Source organism: Vicugna pacos, chromosome 4 (assembly GCF_048564905.1).
Source record: "Vicugna pacos chromosome 4, VicPac4, whole genome shotgun sequence".
Lineage (NCBI taxonomy): Eukaryota > Metazoa > Chordata > Mammalia > Artiodactyla > Camelidae > Vicugna > Vicugna pacos.
The window spans coordinates 47,963,093-47,980,072 of NC_132990.1; the positions used below are offsets into that span (position 1 = coordinate 47,963,093).

At 50.0% G+C, this 16,980-nt stretch overlaps 3 protein-coding genes across 8 annotated transcripts; all 3 read right to left on the reverse strand.

Moving 5' to 3' along the window:
* Positions 1–32: 32 nt before the first annotated feature.
* On the reverse strand, positions 33–2,915 carry SPAG8 (sperm associated antigen 8). The gene is made up of 7 exons (XM_006204177.4): positions 2,210–2,915; positions 1,359–2,109; positions 1,084–1,255; positions 842–887; positions 642–756; positions 457–519; positions 33–348 (listed from the first exon to the last, which is right to left on the reverse strand). The coding sequence occupies exons 1-7, from the start codon at positions 2,245–2,247 to the stop codon at positions 175–177; spliced, it is 1,359 nt and encodes a 452-aa protein (XP_006204239.2). The 5' UTR covers positions 2,248–2,915; the 3' UTR covers positions 33–174.
* Positions 2,916–3,052: 137 nt separating this feature from the next.
* Positions 3,053–5,213, reverse strand: HINT2 (histidine triad nucleotide binding protein 2). 3 transcript variants are annotated; one of them, XM_031677286.2, is made up of 5 exons: positions 5,110–5,213; positions 3,734–3,874; positions 3,533–3,637; positions 3,360–3,432; positions 3,053–3,238 (listed from the first exon to the last, which is right to left on the reverse strand). In XM_031677286.2, the coding sequence occupies exons 1-5, from the start codon at positions 5,188–5,190 to the stop codon at positions 3,147–3,149; spliced, it is 492 nt and encodes a 163-aa protein (XP_031533146.1). In that variant the 5' UTR covers positions 5,191–5,213; the 3' UTR covers positions 3,053–3,146. The 3 variants fall into 3 exon arrangements, with proteins under 3 accessions (XP_031533146.1, XP_072815810.1, XP_072815809.1); XM_072959709.1 differs by having other exon boundaries at positions 3,053–3,249; XM_072959708.1 differs by lacking the exon at positions 5,110–5,213 and adding an exon at positions 4,830–5,103.
* Positions 5,214–6,345: 1,132 nt separating this feature from the next.
* FAM221B (family with sequence similarity 221 member B) lies at positions 6,346–16,935 on the reverse strand. Of its 4 annotated transcripts, none has more exons than XM_072959712.1 (8): positions 16,282–16,935; positions 15,539–15,628; positions 14,006–14,651; positions 13,685–13,828; positions 9,323–9,433; positions 8,962–9,159; positions 8,662–8,781; positions 6,346–6,799 (listed from the first exon to the last, which is right to left on the reverse strand). In XM_072959712.1, the coding sequence occupies exons 3-8, from the start codon at positions 14,649–14,651 to the stop codon at positions 6,660–6,662; spliced, it is 1,359 nt and encodes a 452-aa protein (XP_072815813.1). In that variant the 5' UTR covers positions 15,539–15,628; positions 16,282–16,935; the 3' UTR covers positions 6,346–6,659. The 4 variants fall into 4 exon arrangements, with proteins under 4 accessions (XP_072815813.1, XP_072815815.1, XP_072815811.1 ...); XM_072959714.1 differs by having other exon boundaries at positions 6,687–6,765; XM_072959710.1 differs by lacking the exon at positions 6,346–6,799 and adding an exon at positions 8,222–8,510.
* Between the last annotated feature and the right edge of the window lie 45 nt (positions 16,936–16,980).

Below are 16,980 nucleotides of genomic sequence, written 5' to 3' on the forward strand. Positions count from 1 at the left end.
GGTAGCTCACAGAATCACTGAAATCAGCAGACTGAGGATGAGAGAATCCTTTTTATGTAAAGCTCCTTCACCATGTACAGACAGAATTCACTTCCTCCCCACCTCTCCAGTACAGATAGAGATTCCACATGGACTTCCCTCAACCCTTAGATAGGAGTAGTTCCACCCACTCCACTACATTGCCCTCTTCCCTGACAGGCAAGGGAAGATATTTCTCCCAATTGGTAGGAATAATTCATAGGGCAAAGGTTCATAGGGCAAAGGCTGCCCTAGAGACAAAGGCACTGGTGTTGAGAAGCTGCAGTTCTTCCGGAATGGCGTGTACAGTGTCCTGATGTTACTGACACCCTGGAGGAGTGCCAGAATGAGGGCGGATCCTGCTCTCTACCAAGCAGAACAGAACAGCCTCTTCTCCTCCCCTTTGCCAACTCCCCACACCTAGTCACCCTCACACACCGGTAGCTGTGGTGCCCTCTGTATCCAGAAGGTTTCGGGCTGCTCCTTACGGTAGTCATGAGGCTGTGAGGGAGAGAGACTGAATAACTCTTGGCCTGAAGCTCCTTTTCTCAGCCTCTGGGCCGGCTGCTTTCCCACAGCCTGTCAGGGCCCAGCTATACAAGTGGGGTGGGATGCATTCTCACCTTTGTTGGGGCAGGAGGCCCTGCTTGCTCCAGCTCCTTCCTGTAGTCATGGTGTGTCACAGACTCGACCTCAGTGTCCTTCCTTGTGGGTTCCTGCTCTGCCTGCACCTCTTTACTGCACAGTCCTAGGGGGCGTCAAGGCCATTCCCCTGCCAATTTTTGTCCTCCCCCTCCCTGTTCCCCTTCATCCAGCATCTCACCAGATCTGGTGTCGCAAGAGCATCTCCAGCATGGCTTCACGCTTCCCTGTGGGAGGTCAGGGAATGGACAGAGTTGAGGAGTCTGGTTAAGAAACAGGCCCAGAAGAAAATGAATTTGAGAAAAGGAAGGGAAATCGGGTTTTACCCTTAGATCCATTGGACAATCCATAGTCCCACCCAATACTCCTCTCTCTCTTTTTCTCTAATGGAGTCATTCTGGCCCAATCTCTCATGTTTCATACCTCGAACTGGCTGATAGTGGTTTCCTAGAGGCTGGTATGAGTCTTTCTGGGTGGTGCTGGAGGACATGGGTGACTGTGGCTGCAAGGTCAGCAGCCCCTGGTGTCCATGTCGGAAAAAGAAACTCTCACCATCCTGCATGCTTGGGACTTGATCCAGGTGGTTGGTGGCTCTCTGTGGGCCCCAAGTCGAATTACCACAATAATCCTTCCTGGTACCCACCCTCATCAGCTGGGGACAGCCTTCAAGAAAAAGGAGCAGGTCAAAACCTTAATACCTCCTCCTCCCAGTTGTAGAGAAGGCACTGGCCCCGTGGCAGTGTTTCATTGAGAACTTTACTAGTCCCTTCAACCTCAGGGGGCTTCCATAGCCCTCGGGCACCAGGTTCTGAGACTTGCAAACATTTCCAGGGTTGCTTCCGAGGCTCCCGGTGGCTGTGGTAACTCCAGGAGGCATAATTAGGGACCAGATGTGCCCTGGGGCTTCTGAAGCCTGGCGGAGCAGAGGAACTGAACCCAGGGGCATGACCATAGCCTGGACTACGCCTAGAATCAGAGGCAGAGGCAGGACCAGGACCAGGACCAGGACCAGGACCAGAATCACCACCAGGGCCAGAGCCACTGCCAGGATCACAACTGGAGTCAGGACTGGGGCTAGAGCTGGAGCCAGGAACAGGGCCAGAGCTGGAGCCAGGAACAGGGCCATGGCTAGAGCGAAGGTCATTTGCAGTGTCGGGATTCCAAGTAACATGGGAAACGTAGGCTGGCTCAAAGCCAACCCTCCTATGGCCTGTCTTGTGGGTAAATCTGGATCCAGAGTGGCGCTCCCCAAGACTGTCAGAGGAGGGCTCCATGAGAAGGCTCCGACCGGAGTAGGGCGCTGAGGTCTGTGTAGATAATGCTTTGGCAGTAGAGGCGGCTGCACTGGCTGCAGTGGCTGCCAGGGCCGACCTATGACGGCCATCCAAAGCAGGAATGGGATCCGAAGTGGATCCTAGTTCTTCGGAGCAGGGCTGTACGTTTAAAGATCTGAAAAAAGCGAAAGCAGCAAAGTTGTAAAAGCGCAGCAAGGGAAGCCGGCTCACCTTTCTTGTCCCCTTATGCCTGCAGCCAGAGCTGCGGCTCTCACCGTGGCCGCAATAGCTTGGTAGACTCACTGGTCTCCATCCTCAGACGCCAGCTACCGGGTTGCCATAGAGACAGCAAATCATTCCAGGAGACTGCGCAGAACTAGAGCTGGGCGGACGCGGAGGGTGGGGGTGGAGGCAAGTGCGCTGCGGAGCGGAAGTTTTAAGCCTGCTGCGGTCTGGGAAGTTCGCTTTCTGTCCGTCCGTACTGGTACTCGATTACGCCTCAGTCTGGCTTTTAAGATTCCACCGGCCTAAGGCCTCGCCCTCCACACCTAAGGACTTTTGGAGGCTTTCTAAGGTGGTTCTTTGTGTTGAAGACAGGTAAAGGGCTGTGGTATCAGACAAAAGCCTACTTGGTGTATTTGTGTAGGAGCAACAGTAGCTTCCCCTTAGTTCAGTCTCAAAAGTAGGGGCATCTTTTCAAAGAATTTAAGGGTGAAAATACATCAGACAACAGCTTAAAATCAAAATGGTGAGGCACAGGGATTAGTTAATGGGTAGCAACTATTTTGGGTGTGATTACTTCTCCAATAAAAAGCCCCTACATTGACCACCTTCCTTCCAGCCCTTTAGAACTTGGCCTGGCATCTGAATTGAGCAAGTCTCACTCCTGGGATTCAGTCTTTTCCTACTCATCCAGATTTTTTCCTACTGCTACTCTTCTTGAAGCCTGACCCAGGTGGACCACTAGTCATGAGCTCACAGATAAATAGGCAAATGCTACTTTTACTATAAGATGGGCCTCCTTAGTGTCTCAGATCATAGTCAAGGAGGATCATAGTCTTCAACAAATTTCTTTCCTATTTGTGGTATAAATATGTATTTAAGACAGGGATCCAGAATTGAAGAAGAACAAGTTTATTAGCATCACAGGGACCTTTTTCTCCCCACCCCATCCAAGCATCCAGGTCAAGGGTCCTTGATCATTTAGTAGGTTCAACCTGGAGGCCAGTGGAGCTGTCGGCCCCCAAGTACATGAATGTGCAGGTGATATACAGACTGTGCACCCAGCTTCCCATCGTTGATCACTGAAATGAAGCTTGGGGTTAGGAGGTCAGGATCATGGGACAGGTCAAAAAATGAAGATTATATTGAGGGGTAGGAATGAGAATTCATAGTTGAGGGGCTCAAGGGCCAAAAGTCACTCACCAAGTCGGTATCCATCTCCCAGCCCCTCAGCCTTTGCTGTCTTCTTGGCCACAAGGAGAAGGTGTCCTAGAAGCTACAGGGAAAGGGAAGGGAGACAGGTGGCTTCATTTACAGGGAGCAAAACTTCTGAGTATAGGGCTCCCCGAGCCAAACCCTGGTCCTGTTCTTCCCACCTGTTGGTCTTCTTCTTCAGCCTGGCTAATCCGAGGAATGGGCTTCTTAGGAATGACCAGAAAGTGCACAGGAGCCTGAGGGGCCACATCACGGAATACCAGGCACTGGGAGCAATGACAGGCCGAGGCCACCATGTTACTTCAACAGGGCAGATAGTATTTATGAAATTCCTAAGGGGAGGGGTCCCAAGGGCACCCCACCTGCTGATCCTCATATAGAATGTCAGCTGGGAGGCTTCGATCCAGGATCCGAGAGAAGATGGTTGGGGCTGCTCCCCCAGGAGCAGCCTGCTGGGCCTTTGCTACTTCATTCCCATCAGTCACACCTGCAGCTCCTCGGACCTGAAGGTGGGTCAGACAGACTCAAGGGAGGGTGTTGGCAGTATCTCTCTCATGTACGTAGTCGGGGCTGGCAGAGGCTGGGCTCTGATAGCCATTAACTTCGCCCTTCTAATAACCTATTAGCGATTCCCATTCAAAGGAAAAGTTTCTCAATTTCAGAGCATCAGCAGCAGAGAGTAGGGCCAGATGGTGCTGGGCCTGGTTAGATAACATGCAGTATTACAATGCAGAATTCACCAATACAATTGATTCCTAACCCTAAAGTGTCCAGGAAATCTAGCACTGTTCAGGGAAAGGATCCAAAAGGAGAACCTGGAGGCTTAGGTCCCAGTTCCTATTTTACTACTGAATTACCTTAAATAAATCCCTTCCTTTGGCTTCAAATATAAAGGGGGTGGTTTGCATCATCTCTGAAGACTACTTGGAGCTCTTTCCATTTACTCTTACCTTGTTAAGAAGTTTCCACTTATTTCCATTACTTGTTTTCTGATCTTTAAGCCATGTTACCTGTTTTATTCAGGTTTCGATACAATTGCCCTCTTTGACACAAGGGCGTCTGGGTGTCACATCTGACCTCTTACTGTTAATTTTGACTACAGTCCCCTGAATCCATCAGTGGAAGGAGTTCAGTTTAGTGAACACAACTAACCCCAGCCCCAGGGGGACTGAAGGTAGAGAAGCCCGTTTCCCAGGGGCTGAGAGAAGGCTCAAGTCAGATTGTGGGAGAAAAGGACGGGATGAATCTGACCTTTTGAGTCGGTCTGGCAAGGAGGAAGAATAAAGTTTAACAGTAGTTCTCAGTAGGTCAGGGGCCTGACGGGGCAGAACCAGAAGACTGGCTCCCAGGAGAAAAAGCTCACGTCCTGCAGGGGGCACTGAGGAGCTGCCCAGAGCAGGGGTTCAGTTGGCTAAGCTTCAGGCCAGCTTAGGAGAAGGCAGCAACCGCTGCACTGACCCTGTCCCAACCTCGGTGCCCGGGCCTGTTCAGGGCGTCGGTCATCACTTCTCCCATGCCGAGGCTTTTGGAGAGGCTGTTGCGACCACCAGTCCGACTTCACCGCACAGCCCTGGAGCCTGCGTTTCGGGAGGGGCAATGTTCCCGGACAGGCGCTCAGGCTCCGGCCCCGCGAGGCAGCAGGGCTCTGCGCGCCGCGAGGAGCCGAGGAGCGCGGTCCCCGGCCCTGGAGGGCGTCAGGCCCGCGGCACCCCCTCCTTGCCCCATGGCCACCTCTCACCTGAGCCCCCCGCGGCCCCGCGACCGCCACTACCCGGCGCACTACGCAGAGCCCGGCAGCAAGCACCACGGCTGCCGCCATCTTCCCCTCGGCCACAGGACCCACCCACCTGAGCCAGCGCGCCGGCTCCTCGCGGAGCATTGGCTCCGCCCGCGGCCCGGAGCGAACCCTGCCACCCCATTGGGTCGCGCTCCTGGGCCCGGCACGCCGCGCTCAGCCCAGAGCCGGCCCAACCTACTCCACTGGCTCCACCGCCTCGGTAGAGGCGGGATCTTTTAATCTCATTGGCTTCTTATATCAACTAAAGGGCGCATTTTCCATTCCATTGGCTTCGTCCTCTAGTCAGCGTGAAAGTTCCTTTTCCATTGGATCCCCTCCCTAGTTTCGCTAAGAAATGGTTTCTCACTCCATTGGAAGGACCGAGAGACCTGGAGGTGGGATTTCCGTCTTATTGGCTCTCAACACAACGTCCGTCTAGCTTAGGTTGCGGCTCGTGGGTGGCAGAACTTTTATCGTATTGGTTCCTCCTATTCGGGGCTGCCCCTACTGGTGGGCTGCGAGGAAGGGCATTCAGTCACCTGCCGCACGGAGGCTCCGAGATTGTAGACCCTTTCACCCCATTGGCCAGGAGGAGGGCGGGGTTCGGGATACGGCGTTTATTGGCTCCAAGAGGCACTGTTGACCTCGGAGTCTCCAGGCGGTAGGAGTCCCTGAAGAAAGAGGCGGGTGGAGGACGCCAAGCGGGTGGGGCTGAAGGTGAATTGGGACGGGGTCATTTTTTAACTGATGGGATGGATAACCAGCGTTCACCCTACAAGGACAGTTTCAGACCCTTGATCGTTTCAAAGCTATTAACTTACTTCTCTAATAAGCAGAGGAGTACGTATTCAATGTTCTTTCCCAATCAGAAATAATATGTGATATGTTAGCTCTGTGCCTGGCATTTTCTGTAAGTAAGGCGGGTTTGAAGGACAAGGGAAATGCGTTATGACTAGGTCAGAAGTATATTTCGTTCTGCTGGAATATATATTTTGACATCAGAAATATGGGGTCACAAAATGCTAATATGCTCACACCAGGTAAGTTTTAGTCAGAGTTTAACACAGGACACAAGTCACCACTGTATCTTTTTTTTTTTTTTAGCACATGGCCTGACGTATATAGGTGCTCAATAATTACTTGTAGAATGAATAACATTTGGTGTTTTCATCTCCTTTTTCATAAAATATAAGGCAATGTATTGCATATTTTTATTCTCTCATCTACAATCAGTTTCCCATATTATTACATAGTCTGTGTAAATATGCTTTGAAATAGCTGCATAATGCTTCCTTGACTGAATTTATCATAGTAACCACTCCTTTGTTGTTGATTATTAGTTGAATTGGTTTTAGTGAATGGTCATCATGGTGCTAATTGTATATAACCAGTAATGAGAAACTCTTCTTCTATAGATAGTAATTATCTCTTTTGAATAGCCATATTATTGTTAGAGAGTCCTTTCTCCTCCAAAGGGCAGACATTTGACCCTGTGATTTCCCCCAGGAGTTCTAGCAAAGTTGCATTCCTTTCCTTGGAAGGTTAGATGGCCTCTGTGCCCTGGAAGCTGCAGTTCTCTGTGGTGCCTCTGGGACAGTAGCATCCCTTAGAGCTGCTCTGGAGAAGGGCAAGAGATAAGAGGTTCCAGAATCTAAGACAGGAATGAAACCAGCCAGGACAGGTAGGTGAGTACAAAATCCTTTGAAACTGGTTATTTCTTTGGGTTCTCTTAGAGGCAGGTAGCACAGAGGTTGTACTATTTTACAGATCCAGAAACGGAATGACTTGCCCAAGATCACAGAGGCCACAGAGGTGTCAGAATCTCCTATTCCCCATAAGAATCATCTATGGGCTTCCTAGTCACTCCCCTGCATTCACTGACGCTGGCTCCTGGCCCACCGTCTTCTCTCCTCCAGGCCCTTGTGATCACTTGCAGCTGCTCTCATTGGAAAGCAGCGCTTTGCAGGTTCTGGCCACTGTCTCCTATACTTCGATCCCTGCCACTACAGCTGCTACTGGACCTCATTAGAGACTTCTGTTCCTTTTTCAATCTGTCAATTGTTTCCGGGCTTCACTTTCATTCCCTATCTGTATGGTCAGTGCCTTCCACATCCTCAAGCCTTCTTTTGCTGTATTTTGCTGATCATCCTCCCTGACACCCCCTGACACTCCCATCACCACCCATTAATCTAGTTTGCTTCTCTAATTAGGTTCATGCTTCCAACTATATCTGAATCCTCAGTTACCCACTGGTGAGGTTTTTCTCCAGTTCCCCTCATTAGCCCTCCCAAACTTCACCTTTCTCTTCCTGTCTCCTACTCCCGACTCTTATTCCTCTCCTCCCCAACTAGGAACTGACCTTGTCTCCTATTTCACAGGAGAACTTCCACAAAATCCTACTCCCTGCAGCTCAGGGAAGGCCCCATCCTTTCTTTCTTCCTTCTTCTTCGTCTTAGGAAGTGGTGTTTCTCCATCCAGAGTAAATCCCTTCACCTCTGCCTTGACCTCATCCCCTCCATCTTTGAGATCTGGTTTCACCAGGCATCTCTCTTTCTCTCGTGCATCCTTCAAGGTCTTTTTCTCTACTGGCCCCTCCCTTTTCCCTTCCTAAAAAATGCTTCCTTGACTCCACATCCCCCTGTGAGTATTGTCTGACTTCTTCCCTGCTCTTTCCATCTAAGTTTCTTAAAGAAACTCCTTCATACTCACTGCTATTTGCTTCCTGCCTCCACTGCACCACTGAAACTGCACTCTCTGAGGTCACCAAAGACCTAATTACAAAATCCAATGGACACTTTTCAGTTTTTATCTTATTGGAGCCCCCACCTGCATCTAACATCACTGCTCACTCTATCCTTCTTGAAATTCTTTCCTTCTTTAGCTTCCTTGAAGCCACTCTCTCCTTCTGAAGCCAGAGCTAGCAGCTTGAATGTGGGTATGGTGGAGGCAGATGGCTGGATCCAACCTCTCTCCTGCGTGGTCCTCTCTCTTTCCCCCAGTAGGTGCTGAGTCTAAGGTCCTAAGGTATCTGTCCCTGGGTGGGCTCTATCTGCCTCATACAGAGCCAGTCAGATTCCAGTGGCTTCCCCTTTATTGCTGAACTGGGCCAGGCTCACAGAGGCGTGTGCCAGGTGTTGACAGTGTCTGTCGCTGGAGGAGGGAAGAGCAGAGGTGAACGGGTCAGGGACGCAGGTTAGACATAGGACCAGGCTGGAGGCTGCGTGGGCTAGGGAGCCCAGGGGGACTAGGGTGGGGGCTGGGAGGGCCAGAGGGCCCCTCCTTCTGGAGGATCTCGAAGTCAGAGTTGTTGACGATGGCTTCTTGGACAGTAGGCATCTCTGCAAAAGGCATATAGTCTGCTCCTGGGGAGTGGAAACCAGTGCAGGTATGGGCTTCAGGGAGAGAGTGGGTGAAGCAGTCCTGGATGGGATGGCTGAGGGGAGGAGTGCCTTCCTGCCTGGCCTTCTGATTACAGACCCTGGAATGGGCCCCTGCCCAAGGTTGCCCCCTCACCGTGAGGCCTCCCTCCGCGTCGCCGGGTCTCCTCAGTTTCAAAGAAAGTCTCATGTTCCTCCCAGCGCCGGTCACAGGCAGCACAGAGAAAATTAGACTCAAAGCAGCTGCAGGAACAGCCTAGGGCAAGGGAGCAGCTAAGAAAAGTACAGGGACTTGGGGCTTCCCCCAGGGCTGACTGCATTCTCATCTCTTCCTCACCAACCATAAGCCCAAGTCTCTCCTTCCAGCTCCCCATCCTCATCCCCAGACTGTTTGCACGTATCCCTACCCCTACACTCCCCTTGCCCTAGAAGGTACCTTTGACCCTGCAGGAATGTGACCCGGCAGCTGTGTGGTCGTCATGGCTGTGTTTGCAGCGACATTGGGCCCTCCAAGCCCTGGGGTCAAAGGTGGTCCGTCTCTTGAGCCAGAACTCACCCACCTCCTCTGGGCGTGATGGGATAAAGCAGAACATGAGGCAGCGGCACTGGCCCACGTTGCAGGGCACAGATATGTCTGTGGAGAAGGGGGCAGTGGTAGGATTAGACCAGGACCCGATAGGACTTGGCCTGTCTCCCCGCAAACAAACATACACACACATTTGCTTTCAGACCTCCCAACACATGACAAAGGGTGGTTCTCGCTCCACACGGACAAGGGATGGTCGCTTCTCCCCTACCTGAGATAATATGATGCTCTCTCAACAAGTGTCCGCAAAAGCACTTGGACTCATCCCCAATCTGGAAACAGTCCCATAGATAATGGGGGCAGCGCCAGCCAATGTAGAGACCTGGGTATGGAGGACTGAGTAAGAAGGAAAAATTACCCAAGCTCCCCCCATGTGTTATCTATCTCAACCACCAGTCTTCATCCCTACCCCGTTAGACTTTTTTCCTCAAGGTTTTCTCATCGCCCAACAAGTGTCTTCAGATCCCTTCCCACCCTGGAATCCACTCCATCTGTGTCTGCCTGTCAGAAGTGACTGAAGACAGTCTTCAGTTCTGAGCAAGAAGATTATCAGTGAAGTTTTATTTGATGATGGACATGTATCTCGCTGAATTCTCTGTGACTGTGGGAATTCTCAATCTCTCCTCCCAACATTAGAGTCAAACTTAGCTTTGTTTCCTTGAAGTGTCTAAGGTGAGGGAAAGGGAAGAGGACTGGTCAGGTGCAGAGTAGATGGTGGGACTGGCTCCTCAGGAGCATGGTATGCAAGGGCCTTGAAGTGGGGGAGGTGGTTGGGCAGCCCTGATGCCAGGAAGCAGGAGGAGGGCTTCTCTCACTTCTCCAGGTTGTCACCTTCATACTTTGCTTCTGTGTTCCTGGTGTTACTGAACCACAGCTAGCCTTCTATGAACTTGAGAAGGGCTGCCTATGGCTCTCCAAGGGTAGGAGAAAGGGGGAGGCCAGAAGTCATGATTGGTGGAGAGCAAAAATTATATAAGCATGTGAGACTAAGAAAGGAGGCATGGAAAGGCAGGTGAGGCTAAGATGCATCCCTGAGAGCAGGCACCAGCAAGAGACCACAACCCCCGAGAGCATGGTTTCAGCAGTGAGGTCTGAAACTGTTTGGCTTGACGGTCAGTCTCACCACAAGGCAAGGGTGGTGCGGTGTAAATGTGGGAGGCACTTCCCACTCAGATTTCCTTATCCTCCACAAGAGCTGAGGGTACTTCTAGCCAAGAATCTTGTCTGCATCCCCAAGGAGTGGGACCTTTAGCTGTGGGACTCTTATTCCCATTTAAAGGCAATGAAGTGTCACCTCCACCAAAAAGTTGTCCTTGACTTCCCCTGTCTGTCTGGGGGCCCCTCCTCTTGCCTTCCATGGCTCCTTGTGCTACTCCTATGCCAGTTCAATGCATTACAATGGACTGTTCACTTGTATTCCCATTAGCCTGTGAGTTTCTCCAAGGAAGGCCTGTCTTTTCATCTATGTCTTTAGTCCTAACATAGGATCTGGCACAAAATAGGTGCTTAGAGAACATGAATTGCTTGGCTAAATAAATGAGCAGATTCCTTCAGGAGGAAGAGACACGCAGTACTCCTGACAAAGCCTGAAGTTCCATAAGGAGAATGAGAAAGAGTTAGTGTCCTGCGGTCTTTGACTCTGGCCAGGGCCACAGTCTACAATTCTGTGCCTAATTGTCAAACTAGGTTTTCTTGTCTTACCCATGGTCTCTTGGGATCTGAAGCCTGACCAGATGTGGCTTTTGCCTTTGATGCTTCTGTCTTGACACTGACAGCCCGTAGTGTCAATGCCCCTTTACACCAGGGAAGGTTGGTTGAAAGGGCAGAGTATGGACAAAGTCACAATGGAGGTGGGAGGGGGCCAGGATTCCACTAGAGGAATTCTGAACTCTGTCTGGAATAGCAGGAAGCAGTGGATGAACAGATGAGGTGCAGAGGTGAACAAGGGTTAGTGCCCATTGATCAAGGCCTGGCCTGAGGGCCTGGGAGAGTCAAGTTCAAGCACCAATGTGAGAGTCATTGCCCAGCTTTCAGATGAATAAGACTAGAGTTTGAATCAGAATGGCAACTATACCTCAGACTCTGTTACAGGTATCTGTGCCTTTAAAGTGGGACAACTGACCACCTGGCTGTGTATTCCGGCGGTAAGCCTTCTACTCTGCCATGATTCTAAACCCTCTTCCTGTTATAATTAGACAAAGATTGGCAGGGGGAGGAGACATTATCTGGCACACTATTTTGACTCTGCACAACACAATCAATCCCACAATCACAGTCTCATTTGCATGATAATATCTCTTTATGCTTAGAACATCACACAACATACAGCTGTCTTTAGGTGAAAGATGTCTTCAGCCTAGACCTCTCTCCTAAGCTTTAGACCCAAATAGCCAGCTTTCTACTATTCTACCAGCCTTTTCCACAAGCTCTGCAAATGTGTTATAACCAATGATTCCTTCCAAACTTGGCCGTCATCCTTTGTCCTCCGTTCACCCAACACATATTAAACACCTACACTGTTCTAGGCATTCAGTTAATAGCACCATCATCCAATCAGTAACTAAAGCCAAAAACCTCGGTGACATTCCAGGCATGTCCCTCTGTCTTATCCTACACATCCAATGATCCAATGGTCAATTTTATCTTCTTAGCATTTCTTGAATCAGTCTACTTCTCTTTACCTCTGCCCATCCACTTCTCACCCGGTTTATTACCAGTGCCCCACACTGTAGTCTTCCTGTCCCCAGCCTTGTCTCTCTCCAGGCTATCCTACTGCCAGAAGATCTTTCAAAAATACAAATTTGTACATGTTATTGTCCTATTTAAATTTTTTTTTTTAGTTAATCTCAGTTGCCCTCAGGATATCGTCCCAACTTTTGAGTTTGGCACAGAAATGCCTGTGCAGTTCTGCCTTTCTGGTGCCTGGCTAGGCTCCTCTGGCCATTGCTCTCCACAGCGGTGTACTGCATTGCTCACAGTTTCCTACTGGTGCCTGTTGTGTCTCACCTTACACCACTTTGTACCTGGCCACCTCTTCTTACTCATCTCACAGATTTTGGCCGAGAAATCATCCCTCCTCCAAGTCCCCAAGACTAGGTGCCCCTTTTCTCTGCTCATGCAGGACTCTGGGCTGACCTCAATCATAGCAATTATGAAAATGAGTTATAATTATTCATTTACTTAGCGGTATCTCTCATTAGAGTGCAAATTATTTCAGGGATTTTTGTCTTTGAAATCCCACCAGCACCACCACTTCCACAGCTAGCCCAATGCCTGGCATGTAGTTGGAGCTCAATAAATAATGAATAAAAGAAAAGCTTATACTTGATATTCCTCTATATATCACATATACTGTGATGGAGTCCCTTGGTGTCTTCAGGGACTCAAGTTCCCCAATATTCGAAGGCAGCCCCAAATATCTTTGTTTAGGATTGAATGACACTTAAATTTCTGTATAAAACTGCCAGTTTAAACAGGAAAATGAAGAAGTTCAGTCTGAAGAGGAAATGCAGTGGCTTTGAAGAGTAGGGAGTAGATCGGAGGTTCTGAGAAGGAGGAGACTGAACAGACCCTGCATCTGCAAGAAGAATAAGTAAGCATGACAGAGGATGTTCAATAAGCAAAGCCATTTCAGTGCCTGAACGAGGCTGAGAAACAAATGAGATCACTCTGACTTTCTTGGCCCGGTATGGGAATAAGGCAAGTAAATTACATGAAGGAGAGATAAGGACATAGAATTACCCAGTTATCTTTATATCTTAGGCTCATCTAGGTTTGACATAAGGGAAAAGGAAGTATGAGAGATGAAAAAAAATACAGTGATATCTATTGTGTTCAGTCTAGAAGCCCCAGAATCCTTATAACAGGTCAGGGTGGTCCTCTTACTGAAGGGAATTCCTATAGATACAAAGTTCAGTGACACAGGTGCATGTGCTCACGCACAGGATGGCATGTGTTCACACGATTTTTCTGCATACCCTTTACACAGACGCAGATAAGCCCAGCATGCCATTAACAGGACAGGTATTCATTCTGGGCTGAGACTTGGAATCAATAGGGTGAGAAGACATGGCTCTTCTCTTTGGTGAGGAGACTCAAAGCTTTGGGTTCCCAGGTGATCATGGGTCTAGCATGCAAGGGTGACAGCCTTTTAATGGAGTTCCACCAAGGGGACTAAGGCCTTTTGCCATGTCAGAGCAACAAATCTCCGGGAAACTGTCCAGGGTCCTCGGCCATCTCAGCCTTGGGGTCTGCTCAGTGCAGGCTATCTGAGTCCTAGATCTGGGGCTGGCCTGTTGTGGCCCTTCTCTTTTTAACTGAAGTAGCCACCTGTTCCTGCCAGGGCTTTTTATGAATATCCCTACTTTTTGCCTGCATCTCCCCTCATCTACCCTGGCCTAACTGCCTGCTCCACCAACCACCCCACCTACTCCCAGCCCTAGATTCTAGGCAGGTGGCATTGCCATTGCCACAAGGAGTAGCTGTCCATTGAACGAGCAGGTTCCTAGATCATGTTGGATTGGAGGATGGCCATGGGCCTGTCACGGGCCTCTGAAAGGCTGCCTGGGCTCACCTGTCTGGATGGCATTCAGAGCTGCATCCTTCTCCCATTGGAAAAGATAATCCACCTGAGCACCAGACTTCTCTCTGTGCAGTGCCTTAGCCACTTTCACCAGGTTTGTCTGCTTAGCAGGGATCATTGGGTGGACTGTGTAACCTAGGGAGGGAGGGGCTGAGTAACTAAGGGGAGGTGAGGAGGCTCGAAAATTGAGAGAAGGGGCCCAGTCAAAGAGTAACCCAATCCCCTCCTGCTGGGGCAGGTCAAAGACAGTGCTGAGAAAGGGGGAAGGGCTGGGGCAATTACAGCTGATTCCTTTCTTCCCCTTCTTCTTGCCTGGCTTCTGTTCAGGCTGAGCTGTATGAGTGGTGCTGTCTGTGGCATCCACCCCTTTCTCGCCCTCTTCTTCCTCTTCCCCCTCTTTTGCAGGTGTGTCCAGGTGGAGCGAGGCTGGAGGGCCTGAAAGGGAGTGCTTTTGAAGGCTCTCAGAGTCAGTGGTCTGGATAGAGTCCAAGGAAGACTCAAAGGGCTCTTCCTTCGGATCATCAGAGAAAGATGCAGAGACCTGGCTTAGTAATGAGGTATGAAAAGTAAGGTGTTTCTCTTCGATGTCAGAGGTGTGAGTCCCCAACAGGATCTCAGGGTTAGGGGTCTCCAGAGAGACCTCAGAGGTAGAGTGTCCTAAAGGGGTTTCTGGGATGGAAGGCTTTAAAGGGGTTTCAGAGTTATCGGTCTTTAAAGGAATCTCAGACATGGAAGGCTCCAAAGGGGTTTCAGAGGTGTGGGTCTCTAACGGGACCTGGGAAGTAGATGGCGCCATATGAGATTCAGAGTCAAAGGGCTCTAAAGGGGTTTCAGAGATGGGAGGCTCTTCAGGGATAGGACGCTCCTGTGAGTCCTCAGCGGAGGAGTCCTCTGAAGAAAGGTGCTCTTCTGCATCCATGGTGGTATGAGGCTCTTCTGTGACCTTGTCTGCTTCCATCTAGTGGTAGAATAGGGTACATGTTTCATTAGGTTGGGATTGGAGGGTCTGCAAAGTCAGGATTCACAAAGGGCTCTGGAATTAGGATAAGGTTTTCAGTGTACCCGAGATACAAGGGGGAAGCCAGGTGAGCTCTGGGTCAGGGTACAGTGCCAGGAGGTTAACTTATGTGCCTAGACTCCATATGGCATACTAGAAGGCTGAAGCAGTCTGAATTCCATCAGTAGATGGTAGCAGAGGAGGGGGCCTGAACATAGCATCTTGGCTAGTCCAAGAACAGGGTTCTGGGCATACCTGAGGGCAATGGAGGTCAGGCTAGGGACTTCTAGAGGCTGGGAATACCAAGCCAAAGTTGGGGTTTGCTCCCAAGAGTGCAGGAGGATACATTAGGCAAGGCCCTATATGATCTAATTTTTTCCCCCAGTTGGTCTTTCATGGAATCTAGACATCTTTTTTTTAAGTTATTCACAGTCTAGTTTTGCCCAGGGACACCCCCTCACCCACCCACCCTAGGTGAGATCATTCATGTTCAGGTCTTCAGCTATTTCCAGGTGTATGATGATGACTCCTAAATCCATATTTCCAGCTTAGACCTCTTTAAACCCCTGTACTTAGTCATAACCAATTGCCTGCTGGACATTGCTAAATGGATGTCCCATAGGGCATCAAAACTGAACTCTGAGATTTATCCTAGTCTTCTCCTTTCCCCTCAGCCCTCATCTTCAAATAGGCACCAAGGAGTATATTTCTTATCTTCTAAATATCCCCCAAATCCATTCTCTCCTCTCCTTTCCCGCCAATTTTGTTCAAGTTCTTGTCATTTTCTACCTGGATTATGTAATAACTTTGTCCCTCTGTTGCCTTCCCCAGCATATTAATCCACTCACCTATTCTTTCATTGATTTATGTAACTTCTTCTTTTACAAAGAACTTAATCTTAACACTTTTACTCAGGCGCTGGACTCAGTAGAGAGAATCTGGGAAGGAGACAGGTTAACCAAAATGACAATACAAATGAGCTGATGTTATGCTGAGATAAGCCCAGGATTCTGTGGGGAGTGGACTGTGCCTAATTTATCTTGGGAGGATGTCCAAGAGGGGTCAGCCGTCCTTAACGACCCAAGCAAGACCTTTCTAAAATGCAAACCCGACAATGGCATTCCCTTGCTTAAAAACACTCAGTGACTCTGGCTAGGAATTAGGTCCAAATTTCTTGGCCCTGACACTCAAGGCCTGTCATCTTTTGCAACATTGCCTAAGGAGTCCAGCCTTACTTAATTTCTGCTGCTCTCTAATATGGCCCATGCTCCAGAGATATTACATTAATAATTTCTTAAACTCATCAGGGCCTTTCCATAGGAGAAGGGGACAGCAAGTGTGGGAAAGGTAGGATGATGGGGTGGAAGATGGCCAGACCTTCAGCAAGAGGAAAAGGGGGCCTGAGGGTGAAGAACCGGAGGATGGGACGAGGGGACTGAGTGGAGAAACGTGGGGGACATGGGGGATGGGGAAGATAAGGATGAAAAGTGGAGAATGGTAGGGGGTTGGACTGAGGTAGGTAGGAAGGGACAGAAGGAATTAGGACAGAATGGGAGGATTTGGAGGAGGAGGCATTTGAGAGACTACATACCTCTGGGCTTTGTCTTGGCTGTTACAAGTCCTTAGGTAGGGTCTTGTCTAAAGCCGGAAGGGGCAGTGTTGGTCCCGAGGGTGAGAAAGCTCTTAACCGTGGATGACCCCTGGCTGCAGGCGCTGTGTGGTGAGAGGCCTTGCTTGCAAGTCTACGACTTAGGGAGGGGACTTGGACACCTGCAGAAATTCACAAAGGAACTCTGGCCAGATCTGAGGAAAGGTGTGAGGGGGAGGGATGATGAGGAGCTTGACTAAAGCCTCTGGAACCCAGGCCAGGAGTGGAGGGATCCGTCACCAGGGCAACCTGAACGCCCAGCAGTCTCCTTGGCAACAGCAGTCTGGTCACCGCCCCGGTGAGTAAGGTCTCCCGAGGGGGCTGCAATGGACCCGGAGGGGACAAACCTAGAGAGTTCACTTCTTTTAAGGGGGTTTTGTGGGATTTTTGTGAGACTCTGTGAGAGTCTCTGGGTAGGGTCTGCAGATCTCTGTGGGGACGTTGTGGGTGTCCGGGTTTGTGAGGTTCTCTGTAGGGCTCCTATGAGTTGTCTGTTGTGTGGTCAGTGGGGGCTCTGAGGATCTGATGGGGGCATCTGGGCTTCGCAGTTGGGGTGAGAGACACAAGGGCTCTGGTAGCTGGGGCTGGGGCAGTCTGTCCTCGAGCCCAGGGCCAAGTTAGAGACCAATAGACTAGGGCCGG